We start from the raw sequence: 13,982 nt of genomic DNA, 5'->3' as shown, positions 1-13,982 counted from the left end.
ATGAATGAGCTGATAATTAAACAATTTTCTGCTTTGAGGGTATTGCTGTTGACAGTGTGTGGGTGTAACTATTAAGTAGTGCACCCCCCGTTACACACCTATGAAGACTGTGCGTTGATTTGTGGATATGAGCATTGTTTGCAGGGCCTGTGCTTGTTGACATCCCTGACAAGAGCCCACGTTTCAAAATAAGGACAGCATCTCATCTTAACGAGATATTGACTTCAGCTGTTTTCTAATATCTTATAACCATACTTACAGTGTTTTGTTTATCCTATTTTTGTTAACTTCACTTTTGCTGACCATCACCTTTCAGTAGTTTGTCTTTTAATACTTTTTAAAAAATACTCTCACAATTGGTTTGTTAGTGTTCTTATTTGTTAGCATGGGTTATGTATCTGGTCCTTGATGGGCATACTTTTGTGCTTTTGACTTTCAAACAATTCACATTTTGTAGGTTATGTAGTAACACCTCTGATCTACTTGTCCTCCTGCCAAATTAAGAGTTTAGCATATCAGATGACAAGCCTTTCGAGATATTGCTTGGTGGTGCTAACTCCTAGATGGTTTAATTTTGGGAATGCCACTAGTTTTGCACAGTAGTAGTTATGTGGCTGTTTGAGGTTTTTTGTGTATTATATTCTTATTAATTTATGAAAATAAGAAGGAAATGGAAAAATAAACATGCAGAAAGTAGTGAAAACAGCTTAGGTTTCAAAATTAGTGAAGTTGAGAACAAGGTAGAAATTATTAGGCTTGTCAAAAACTGCAGATCTTTAGTCTCATTTGGGCACTCATTGGACATGGACAGGTCAATTGTTTTGTCATTTGTATAGCAAGAACAAAATTAAATGTGTGAAATATGAGAAATACACTGTCAAAATTGTACCTAAAAGAGGAGCTTTTATATATTTTTTTCACTTTTGCACTTCTGATATATTTTTGGTATACTTTTTAAGGAATTGATTATGTAAGAACTTAGGCTACTACCTAAATCTAATTCTTTAATACCCAAAATGGATTTTAGGTGACACTGATGAAATAGCTCATTTACGTGAGTATAGTGGTCTTAGTTTAGTGGTACTATTGTCTTTTTCCGTGTTTTATTCGTGCATATTTGTTGTCTACACTGAAGGACAGGTTTGCTTTTCTTTACTTTTTTCCCATACTTATATGTCAATATGTTGATAGTTTGTTGTTTATTTTGAGAACTTGATGACAAATATTGGCTCTATTGCTGACTAATATGGAAGTACTTTTGTGGACTAGTACTTGACTTTAGCTATATTTGAGTTTAGTGTTAGACCACTGTGTATGCTTGTATTAGTTTCCTAAGGTTGCCAAAACAAAGTACCAAACACTGGGTGGCTTAAAACAACAGAAACTTACAGTTCTGGTGGAGGCTAGGTCCAAAATCCAGCTATCAGCGGGGCCATGATCTTGCTGACAGCTTTAGGAGAGAAACGTTCCTTGCCTCTTCCAGCTTCTGGTGTTTGCTGACAATCCTTGGCATTCCTAGGCTTTTATATGCATCACTCTAGTCACGTGGCTGTCTTCTCCCGTGTGTCTTCACATTGTTTTCCTTCTGTGTGTGGATGTTTTTGTCCATCTTTCCCCTTTTTATAAGGACACCAGTCGTACTGAGTTAGGACCCACACTAATAACCTCATTGTAACTTGAAAGACCCTATTTCCAAATAAGGTCACATTCTGAGGTACTAAGGGTTAGGACTTCAACATATCTTTTTTGGGGGGACACAATCCAACCTGTAAAATGCTGATTTTGTAATCTCTTAATTTGTAATCTTTTATAAGGCATAATGCTGTGATTAAATGTTTATTTCAGGAGATTACTGATGTGTTAGCTTTCAGTTTTGCAAAATTTGGTTTTGCTTATGTTCTTAAGTAGCTGTGTCTTTGTTGGAGGCCCGTATAATTTTGATCTTTTGAACCTTAGAATCTCATCACCATTGTATCCATTCTCTATTTCATCTCTTTGCGAAAATATGCAGTTTTAGTTTTAATGTCTTTCTTACGAGAAGTTGCAGCATGTTAAAAATTCATTTGCACTAGATTTCTGATTTTGGAGTTTTTTTCGCCCAGCCCATTTCAGTGCTGCAGGTGCAGTGTTTATAATTAGCAGATACAGTCGTTGCCACTGATGAGCATGGATATTTGACCTGGAAAGCCTGTAGATATCGTTCAAAGTTATTTTCATATCTTTGTTTTCCAGGAAATTTATAGTGAGCCATCTGGATGTCTCTGTACATTATAAATAAGTTGCTAGAGAAGCTCTCTAACATATAGAAGGAGTAGACTGTGGATTTAGAATTTCTTTCCTTCAGTATTTTCTACCCACCTTATTAAGGGTATAATTGTTATTAAATGAAAGTGTAACAGTTGAAATGCCAGATCAACTTAGGAGCATGTAGATCGTTATTTTGAATGAAGGACTACATAACTTGAAGGATTCAGAAACGTATAGCTTAATTAAGAAATATATAATAAGTTTTAGATCTAGAACTGTACACTGGATTTCTGAAATTATTTAAGGGGATTGTTGTGGCTTTTACCTAAATATTTTGAAATTTCCTTTTGTATATGTTATTAAAGTTTAACAGATCCCTCTGCCTGTGTTATGCTTAAATTACTAGCCCATAATAGTGCAAATAGGATAGAAATATGAAGAAAGCTTTTTAAAAAAAATTCCCCTTGCAATTTTTCTATTTTTGTTTGTTAGTGTTTTTCAGTTTTTTCTTTCTGATTGTCCATCAAGCATATGTTAACTTGGTGGGATTAAGATTTTACTCAAATCAAAATAGATCTTACATAGGTTTTAAATGTATAGCTGAAACATTCCCACAGCAGTGTTTCTTTTTTTGGTGTTTTACATTTGAGGACTTGTCTCTGGGTGGAGGTTGCGATTTCATCATGTTAAATGAATTTTGTCATCGGTTTCTTAGGACCTTTGTGCTTTAGTTTGACAGTTAAATATACTAGATCATGTTTTGTTAATAACATTTTATAATGGAAGAAGTATAAGTTTAAAATTTTGCTCACTTGAAAAAAATAAATTTTTTGACATGTATAAATAACTTTTATTTTAAAGGTATTGCTATTAAGGAGTCAGCAAAAGTGGGTGATCAAGCTCAAAGGAGGGTGATGAAAGGTGTCGATGACCTAGACTTCTTTATTGGTGATGAAGCAATAGAAAAACCTACATATGCAACAAAGGTATATTTTTATGATTTTTATAAATAATATTTTCTTTCAAAAAATTAGTTTGTTCAGTGAGTGTGCCATCAAGAATTTTACTCAATTATAGGCCTAATACCCTCAATCTCTTCACAATAAAAATTCTTTATTCCCTGTGGTCCCTCCTAACCTTGTTTTAACACTACTGTTTTTTTTTCCCCAAGAGGAAAATTTTAGCCCATTAAGGGTACAGTATTTACTTTTCCATACCCACTAGATCTCAGAACCATCAATGTGGCTGGCTTTCTCTTACCTCCACATTGCCACATCTAGAGACATTTCCCTCCCGTCTTTATTCAGACCCATACCATTTCTCTCCTTTTTGAAGCTTATGCCATCTGGAAGTGCTGCTCTCTTTCTCCCTTTTTTCTTTTTCCCATTCTCATTCTCTACCCTTCTTCCTCCCTCTCCTTTTTTATTGAGGTATAATTTATATATGGTAAAATAGGTGAATCTTAATTATACAGTTAAAAAATTTTTGTGTCTAAAATCATAAAAGTTCAGGATATAGAGCAAATCTAGTAACCCAGATGATTTCCTTGTGCCTACTCCCGCAGTTACCACCCACACCCACACCAAAAGGTAAACATGACCTTTATTATCTTATTTTTAGACATTGACTTTGCCTAATTTGCAGATTTCCTCCTTTGTACCTCTTTTCATAATTTATTCATTAATGAACAACTACCCAGTGTAAAAATTTTAAAGTATTGAGAATAGAATGGTAAATAAGAATAATGGCTTCCTTGACTTCACGGTTATTATAATGTGGTGGAAAGAAAGACATTGAAGAAATAATTAGAAGTGTTATGGGGGTTAGAAAAAGGAAAGTACAGGATGCTCTGGGAATATATATCAGGAGTAGCTAACCTATTTTGTGAATTCAGAAAAGTCTTTGAGGAGCAAATCTTTTAAGCTGAGACTTGAGGAATAAAATAGGAGTTAGCTGGGTGAATTGTGTAGGCAAGTTTTTTTTAGGCAGAGACTCTAATGTTCAGGAAGGCTTTAAGTATGATGGAGCCTGGAACTGAATGACTAATATGCCTGAAGCATAGAGAATGAAGTGGAAAGAAGTGAGGAAGCTAGATAGGTAGGCCAGGACAGGATTGTTGGAAGTGTTAGGTCACGTTAAAGAATTTGAATTCTGTCCTATGGGTAACATTAATGCCTTTGACTAGAGGAATAATGTTAGTGAGTAAAAGCACAAATATTGAAGTCTGTTTCCTTGGGCTAGAGTTTTGGCTGTGCCATTTTCTAGCTTTGTGATATCATTCAGTGACTTAATCTTTCTGAGTTTCAGTTTCTTTATCTGTAAAATGAAGATATTAATACTTCAGAATTGTGGGGAAGTTTAATGAGATAATGCATATAAAACAATTGTTATGATGCTTTGAACATAGTGACTACTTAATGTGTATTGGCTGTTTTTATTATTTGGGGAAACAGCTTGATTCTTGGAAGACTAGACTATTGTAAAAGGTAAGAAACAGATGGAAATCGTGCATGTATCACACACACACACACACACACACACACACACGTGCAAACGTTTAACTTTTATCATGGAAAACTTCATATACAAAAGGAGAGAAAGGAATATAATGAACCCTCGTGTGCTCATCACAGAGCTTTATCAATCTATGGCCAACCTTATTTGGCACATTTCTCCTTGATAAATGCAGCGTTTATGTATTGTGCAATTTTTGTCTTTGTATATATCTTTTTCTGTTCTCTATCTACATATTCTTCCTTCCCCTTGCCAAGAAAACAAAATTGACAAGGTTGCTCCTTTAAGACCTTGCTTTGATATGACTTCAGTTATATAGGAATATGAGTCTTCCTGTTTTCCCTCAGAAGCCAAGTTGGTCATCTTGTCCTACATTATTTCTTTCAAAATTTACAATGTAATATTTGTATCTGTTTCTTCGCTAGACTGAGCTTCTTGTGGGCAGGATGTTCATATCCTTAGCATTTGTGGCAATGGTTCACAGTAGGTGCACAATAATAATTGATGAATAAATGAATAAATAACACTTAGAACATTGAAATATGCAAACCTCCAGTAACGTTATTAAATGAATAATGTAGTAAAATACACTTTTTCCTTCCCTAAAGCAAACTGAGGAGTAGAAATCATTTTATAGGTATAATGCCTTAAAACATATCTAAAAGGCTAGGGTGAAATGGGGATATTAGGGATTAAGAGATATGACGTTTGGTGATTGAGTAAACGACTGCAGGATGTTTACTTGTTCATTCAATAACCCATGCAGCCTCAGGGATTGAGTGTGTACTATGTGCATGGAACTATATTTGTTTCCTTTTCTGTTATATATATGCTTTAAATTTTTTGCCTAAATTTCTAATTTGCTTGTTTAAGTAATTCTTCATATATTCGGAATACTAATCTTATGTTAGGTATATGTGTTGTGGAACTATATTTTATTGCAGAGATTCACAGACTTTTTCAATGCCCTTAGTGTCTCAGTAAGATTTTTTACAATGCCACCTAGACCAAAAGAAATATCTGACAGTTCTGTTTGTTAAGTAGCTAGGTCTGAGCAACTCAGTAGCCATTTGAAAAAAGTAAGACACTTATTTGAAAGGACAATATTTTTATTTAGTTGTTAAATAATCACAGTGACTATTAGGATGCATGTGCCTGTTAGGCAGTTCACAGTTTCTCACACTTGAAATCAGATTGTACACCACCACCTTCATTTCTTATTTCACATGGATTTTTTGAGGGAGGTACTTGGTTTTTATCATAGCAACTGCTGGGAACCCAGCTTTTCAAAGAAGTGATGTTATTGAAAGGAATATAGAATGATCTAATGTTGACACTGAACTACTAGTAGGTATGCAGTGTCGAACTTATTTCTAGTATCACTTTATTTCCCTGGAAAATTTAAAATACTTTGTGGTGTCTTTGTGAATTTGCTGCAGTACCCTGGGCTCAGTTTTGGAAGCATGGTTCTAAATAAGTACAACTTTTCTTATAAAATTGTACATGCTTGATTTATGATTATTCTTGTTCTATACCTACCAACTGTGTTTTATATTAGGTACACAACAAATATATATAGGCACACAACAAATATTTGTGAAAGAGCTAATAAATTAAAGATTAAGGAAACTGTAATAAACTATAATTTTCATAGGCTTAATTTTAATGGGTTAAGTTTTCCCATTATTACAAAATTTGCAGAAATCCAGAAAGACCAGTACAGTGACCTTCCACCTCGATTTAGCAATTTTTAACATTTTGACATATTTTCATTATGTTTTTTAATTGAACCATCTGAAAATATGTTGTAGAAATAATTTTATTTATCTCTACATAGATAAGTGTTTAGCTGCTAAGAATGATCTACAGTATCGCTGTCACGCCTAAGAAATGCTATCCTTATCTATCCACTGATGATATCCCTGGGGTTTTTTTTTTAGTAGTTTTATTTATTTTTGATATTAATGAGATTTAATTTATGTTTTGTTTTTCGTTTTAATAGTGGCCAATTCGCCATGGTATAGTTGAAGATTGGGACTTGATGGAAAGGTTTATGGAGCAAGTGATTTTTAAATATTTAAGGGCAGAACCTGAAGACCATTATTTTCTTTTGGTAAGTACAAATTATAATTTCACTGAAGAAATTTTTGAAGAAACTTAATGAGAAAGTTTTCATCACGTCTGTACTTACTAGGGCATACTTTGTTTATTAAATTGTCATGTGTCTAAAAGACTTTGTTATAAAGCTGCATCATCTTTAAGACCATACAGTCCTGGGTTCCAAGAGAGTAGGAATATGTTGAAGCACCAAAGTTTAGGCACTTAAGAAGTTCTTTTGATAATTGATATGTAATCTTGATGATAGGAACAGTAAGTAAGGTTCAGAAGAAAGTTGGAAACATGGCACTTTCCTTTTTTTAATAGCTAGTGTGATTATTATTTCATTTGTAATTCTTGGTAACAAAAATGCAATATAATATAATTTTTAAATTTTTTTCTTATTTTTACCAAAGCGATGCATGTTCATAGCTTAAAAAAATCAAATGCTTTGAGATGTAAAACAAAAACAATAGCACTCTCCTTCCTCACCTCTCCCAACCATTGATTCGTATTCCTCAGAGGCAAATGCTTTAAACTTTTAAAGAGTTTTTCTTGATAATTATCTCATAAATTTAAACATGTTTCTTCTATTTCTTGGTGTTTTTTTTTTTTTTTTTTTGGTGAGAAAGATTTGCCCTAAGCTAACATTTGTTGACAATCCTCCTCCTTTAGCTTGAGGAAGATTTTCCCTGAGCTAACATCTGTGCCTATCTTCCTCTATTTTGTGTATGGAACACCACCACAGCATAGCTTGGTGAGCGGTGTGTAAGTCCACGCCTGGGATCCCAACCTGTGAACCCCGCGCTGCCGAAGCAGAGCATGCGAACTTTACTACTACGCCAGCGGGCCAGCCCCCTTGTTTGTTTTTTTAAATATTAGACACTATCTACAAACTTCCTAGTAGGAAAGATGAGAATTCTCTTCTTTTCCTTTTATCCCCCTTCTCTTAACACAAAATTCCTGTCTTCTCCCCTTCCCCGCAATATAGTTACATCATAATTTTTTGTTAAATATTCTATATTTTATTATGGTGATTTGTAAATATTGTTTATGGCTGGACCACATAAAGTTGAAAGAACTTTACAATGAACACCTGTATACCCACAACCTAAACTCAACAATTAATTTTACTATAATTGCCTTCTGACATCTATCAGGTTATCTGTCCATCACTCCATCTTATCTTTTTAATCACTTCAAAATGAGTTTCAGATGGAATCTTTTCACCCCTTGATACTTCAGCATGCATATCATCAACTAGAGTTCATTATTTGTTTACAGTTTTTTTAATATAACATTTACATGCTATAAAATACACAAATTTTAATCTTACCACTCTATAGGTTTTGAGCAGGCATTGGCAAACTTTCTCTACAGGACCAGATAGCAAATATTTTTGGCTTTTTGGGCCATATGGTCTTGGTCGTAGCTACTCAGCTCTGCTGATGTGGCAGGAAAGCAGCCATAGACAATACTTAAATAAATGGATTTGGCTGTGTTCCAATAAAATTGTATTTACAAAAACAAGTGGTGGACCGCATTTGCTCAGAATGCATGATGTAGTTTGCCCATCCCCTGTTTTAGACAGATGCATACATCTGGGTAATCTAGACCCTTATCAAGATATAGAATATTACTATCAGCCTGGAAAGTTATCTCACACCTTTTCCTGGTTAATCCCTAACTCCATGTCCTAGAGGAAATCACTGTTCTGATTTTTTCCAGCACGGGTTGGTTTTGCCTATATTTGAGTTTCATATGAATGGAGTCTTTGGGTAAGACTTCAGTCAGCATAATCCTGAGATTCATCCATGTTATTGCATATACCAGTAATTCGTTGCTTTTTGTTGCTGGGTCATATTTCATTGTATAAATATGCCTCACTATCCATTTTCCTGTTGATGATCACGTGGGCTGTTTCCACTTTTTGATTATTATATGAATATTTTGGCTCTTGTGAACATTCTTATACAAGGCTTTTTGGGGACATATGTTTTCATTTCTGTTGTGTAAATACGTAGATATGGAATTGCTGTGTGGTAGGGTAGGCGCATGATTGGTTTTACAGAAAACTTTCAGAACTTTTTCCAAGGGGTTCTACCTTTTCACACACCCACCAACAATGTGTCAGTGATCTAGTTGCTCTGCATTCTATCCAACATTTGGTGTGTCAGTTTTTCTAATTTTAGCCATTCTGGTGGGTATCTAAGATTTCTCGTTTTGGTTTTAATGTGCATTTTCCTGGTAACTGATGATGTTGAGCACTTTTTCTTGTGGTTATTAGTTACTTGTATATTTTCCTTTGTGAGGTCCTCAGATTATTGTATATAGAATTTCTGTTTATCTTGGAGTTCATAATTTAACTGCCTTGGTTTTTTAGGTTGCTTAATTTTGTATGTACCTATCACTAGTTCTTGAACACGGTTCCAAAACTCTTCTAAATAAGTTTAAACACATTTATATAGTAGTTAAGCTGTTAAAGGTTTTATATATGGAAAAAGTCTACTCCTAGTGTTTTTGTTTTTTACTTTCTTTATAGTGTCTTTTGAAATTAAAAAACATTTAGTTTGTAATGAATTCAAGTTTTATCAGTCTTTCTCTTTGTAATTTTTGCTCTTTAAATTTAAGGAATCATTCCTTACCTCAAGGTCAAAAAAATAATTCTTCTGTATTTCTTAAATTTAAAAGTTTTGCCTTTTGTGTTTAAATATTTGAGATAACACAAAGGATTGGATTGTCAAATCAGACTCATAAGAATCAGAGGTCTTACCCAGTTTCAAACTGTAATAATTTAAACAATTTAATCATGAGGCCTAGTCGAAACATGAAGTCCAGGATTGTGAGTGCTGTTCCCTAGATCCTTTCTAGGGTGTACTCTGGACCAGACTTAACCCATAGGTTTCTAAGTGATGAATATAGTCACATAACTTAAACTGAAGAGAACTGTGTAAACTTCTCCATTTTATACTCTTAACAATTATATAATGTCTATACCATTTTCCAGGAAGCTGTGCCATAAATGTGTAGAATCTTGGCTTATTTACTGTAATTGTAGACAAACCAGGTATATCCTGCTAAAAGCATTACACAGATGAGGATTCTTCCACTAGTAAATACCATTGGTATATTTGCCTAGAGGTCTGTCATTACCATGGTTTATTTTACAAGGTGATTTGACTGGGTCTTCTCCCTTTCTCCCTCCTTCTTCCCTTTCTCAAATGTTTACTCCTTAATGAGTGGTATGACATAGCAATTCAGTTTATTTTTCTTTTTTTATGTGATAACCATATTGTTTTCGTATGTGTATAGATCTGTTTGAGTTCTGTAGTTTTTCTTTGGTCTCTGTGTCTATCTTTGTACCTCTAAATTTAATGACTTTTAAATACAGTGTTTGAAATAAATTATTTCTTGCTTAAAAATTATCTATAAAGTTATCAAAATAATCTGATATTGTATATTTACAATGTTATTCAATTTAATAGACTGAACCTCCACTGAATACTCCAGAAAACAGGGAATATACTGCTGAAATAATGTTTGAGTCCTTCAATGTTCCAGGCTTGTACATTGCTGTGCAGGTAAGCAAGTTAATAAGTTAAGGTAAGCTTGACTCTTAAATTTTAATCTAGTTTAATTCACTCCTAAAATATATATATTTTTGCAACCTCAAAGCATATCATAGTTCTCTCCTGAATTGATAATTAGAAATCATATTATAGGAAATGGAGCTATTTAGTCAGTGAAAGAGAAATGTTAAAGGAAGTAAGTTAATGGTCTTTGGACATTTCAAGGCCTTTCACAGACAGAAATAAGGGAACTAATATTTATTGAGTATTTACTCCATGTCAGGAACTTACTATATACATATTCTTTTATCCTAGTAACGTTCATTGTGTCCATTTTTCATAGTGTGTTTTGATTGACTTACCTCTAGGTATTTTTGACCACCTTTTCCTTTGTGCCTCTCTGTATTCCATGTATCATAAATCCTTGTAATACTTTATTGCACTTAATTTGTATATATATATCTGTTTGGAACAGCTTCTCTGCCACCCCTTGGATCCGAACTCACCTCTTTCTTGTTTTTTTAACCCCATAGCAAATGTGATACCTGCCATATCACAAATGCTTTATAAGTATATAAACTATTGTGGTGTAGTTCTGTTAACCTACAATGATTACGGTGTGATACTGTGTTAAAAAGGATAGCCTAATATCTTTCTAGGTCCCTTTCTGCTATTATATTGTAAGTAGGTAAAATAAAGCCAGTTTAGCTCTGTTTTTAATTATTAATCATACATATTGTTTGAGGCTTGGATTGTATGAAATTTAGTTTTTTAAAAAAGAACTAGTTATGTTAATTTTTTTAATTTTCAAACTTTTTTTTAAAAAAGATTTTTCAGAGAGAAATGTTATTTCATCTTTGTTTCCTAATTAAATCATAGTATTTGGAAGTGTGCATTGGCTTTTTCTGTGGTTAAATAACTTGCTACATATTCCTAAATGCATGTCACACTTAGAAAATTTGGAGCTAATCTTATAAGAATGATACTTGCTTAGAGCAATCTGTGTATTGAATAATTCTGGTGGTTGTGTACTTCTCTACCTTACTTTCATCTTACTTTGTAACAGGCTAGCCCATAGAAACATAGTTTAAGTCTTGGCAGTCTTAGTACTGTACTATTTCATGTTTGTCTTCTACATTTTTTGTCTTTAGGAGACAAATGGCCCTCACTAAAATATGGAAAATTTATAACTAGCCCCCTAAAAGGAAATATAAGCCTATATGTTTGTCTTAATAAAATGTAGAATGTGAACAATTTTGTTGCATAACATAAATTAATTTTATGTATTTTCTTTCTGAAGATATTAAATTTAAAATTGAATGAAGCACTCCAGTAAAGTTTCTTTTCTATTAACTATTTATCTTTGTTTTTGTTTTTTGCCTATCTTATTTCTTTTTGTTCAAGGCTGTTCTTGCCTTAGCTGCATCCTGGACCTCGAGACAAGTAGGAGAACGAACGTTGACTGGTACAGTAATAGACAGTGGAGACGGTGTCACTCATGTCATTCCTGTGGTAAGGATATTTTAAAATTACTGAACAGGACATCAAATAACACATCTGGCAAAGTTAAATTTTATGAATTAATACCACTTTTTAGAAGTTTTAAAGATAACACTTTAAAAATTTGCTATAATTTGGTCATTTGGTTAGCTATAGGTATATTTTGCTCAAATTATTATTAAAATTTTATAAACATATTCCAAAATGTTTCATTTGCTATAGGTTTGTGCTGCAATTAGAAAATAATTTAAAAATTATTAGAAATAGTTTCTAATTCATAATTAAAAAATGATGAATTTCAGTATCTGAAATGGGAATATATTATGCCTTTCTTTACTTTTTTTTTTTTTTATAATTTTATTTTTTTTTTTCCCCCAAAGCCCCAGTAGATAGTTGTATGCCATAGCTGCACATTCTTCTAGTTGCTGTATGTGGGACGCGGCCTCAGCATGGCCGGAGAAGCAGTGTGTCCGTGCCGCACTGGGCCGCCAGCAGCAGAGCGTGCGCACTTAACCGCTAAGCCACAGGGCCGGCCCTGTGCCTTTCTTTTCTTAAACATGGAATTCTGTTTTCCAGTTTGGATGTGTCAGTATGTGTTAGCCTGTTGATAGTGTCTCTTATCCTTATTTAACAGATTTCAGACTGGTGCCTAGGTTACCTAAATGTTAGTCTTAAGCACATGACCATTAATGACTTTTGGGGAATTATTTTTTTGAATAAAAAGCTCAAATTATAATTGTATGTTGTGGTTTGTATTTAGTAACGTATATTAAGAAAAATGCATCAAACTGTATTATTGTCAGAGCGTTTTTCTGCCAAGGCCAATTCTTAATGACATATTAGGTTTTTTATTGTGCCTAATTCAAAATAACTACTTGAATTCATACTAATCATTATTAGGTGGATATATATAGAAAGATTTATCTTTTAAAATATTTTTTATATTATATTGATTATCGTGTAAGGATTGCAATTACTTTGAACTTTTACTTCTTCATTATTCTCATTCCTTTTTTTTTTTTTTTTGAGGAAGATTGGCCCTGCGCTAACATCTGTTGCCAATCTTCCTCTTTCTCTTTTTTCTCCCCAAAGCCTCAGTACTTGTTGTATATCATAGTTGTAGAGTTGTAGCGCTTCTGTGTGCTACCTCAGCATGGCTTGAGTTGTAGCTCTTCTATGTGCTACCTCAGCATGGCTTGATGAGCTGTGAGTAGGTTTGTGCCCAGGATCTGAACCAGCGAACCCCGGGCCACGGAAGCAGAACATGCTAACTTAACTGCTACACCACCAGGCCAGCCCCTCATTCCTATTTTTAATGCATCAGGCAACCTCTGTTGAGGATTACATCCTCAGAGTGGCTACTTTGGGATTAGATGTCATAATCCACCCTCCTGATATCATAATAGTTTTAGTAATAACTGCCCTGTTTTTAATAACAACTTTCTTGAGATATAATTCACACACCATGCAATTCACCCATTTAGAGTGTACAATTCAGCGATTTTTTTTTTTTTTTGTATATTCAGAGTGCATCCCTCACCACAGTTGATTTTAGAACATTTTTATCATTCTAAAAAGAAACCCTGTAGCCATTAGCAGTCACTCTCCCTCTGATAACCTTAGCCCATGGCAACTACTAATCTACTTTCTGTCTGTATAGATTTGCCTGTTCTGGATATTTCATATAAATGGAATCATATGCTATGTAGTCTTTTGTGGCTGGCATCATTCACTTAGCCTAACATTTTCAAGATACATCCATGTAGGATGTATTGTACTTCATTTCCTATTATTGTCAAACAATATTTCATTGTATGAATATACCACATTTTATTTAGCCATTGGGGGATAATTTAATATCTTGGAAACTAGGATGTGTCCAACGTTTGATGGCTTCTTATAGTTTAGTTGTCAGCATATTTTCCTTTCTCAGTGGTATATAGAGATTCTTAAAATTTTCATTTAAAATTCTCATTTAAACCTCAAAATCTATGATGGAGATTATTTTATCCTTTGAGGACCTCAGTTTACTCATTATAAAATGCAAATAGGTTG

At 33.6% G+C, this 13,982-nt stretch overlaps 1 protein-coding gene across 1 annotated transcript in view; it reads left to right on the top strand.

Annotated features, from left to right (window-relative positions):
* Positions 1 to 13,982, top strand: part of ACTR3 (actin related protein 3) — a 61,356-nt gene that overhangs the window by 24,057 nt on the left and 23,317 nt on the right. The window contains exons 3-6 of the mRNA XM_058548844.1: positions 3,109 to 3,233; positions 6,764 to 6,874; positions 10,344 to 10,439; positions 11,832 to 11,939. Coding sequence (XP_058404827.1) covers positions 3,109 to 3,233; positions 6,764 to 6,874; positions 10,344 to 10,439; positions 11,832 to 11,939 — 440 coding nt within the window. The remainder of the gene's footprint in view (positions 1 to 3,108; positions 3,234 to 6,763; positions 6,875 to 10,343; positions 10,440 to 11,831; positions 11,940 to 13,982) is intronic.

The sequence above is a fragment of the Diceros bicornis genome, chromosome 10, assembly GCF_020826845.1.
Source record: "Diceros bicornis minor isolate mBicDic1 chromosome 10, mDicBic1.mat.cur, whole genome shotgun sequence".
Classification (NCBI taxonomy): Eukaryota; Metazoa; Chordata; class Mammalia; order Perissodactyla; family Rhinocerotidae; genus Diceros; species Diceros bicornis.
Note: the sequence above shows the minus strand (reverse complement) of the source record. Positions and strands in the feature narration are given on the sequence as shown.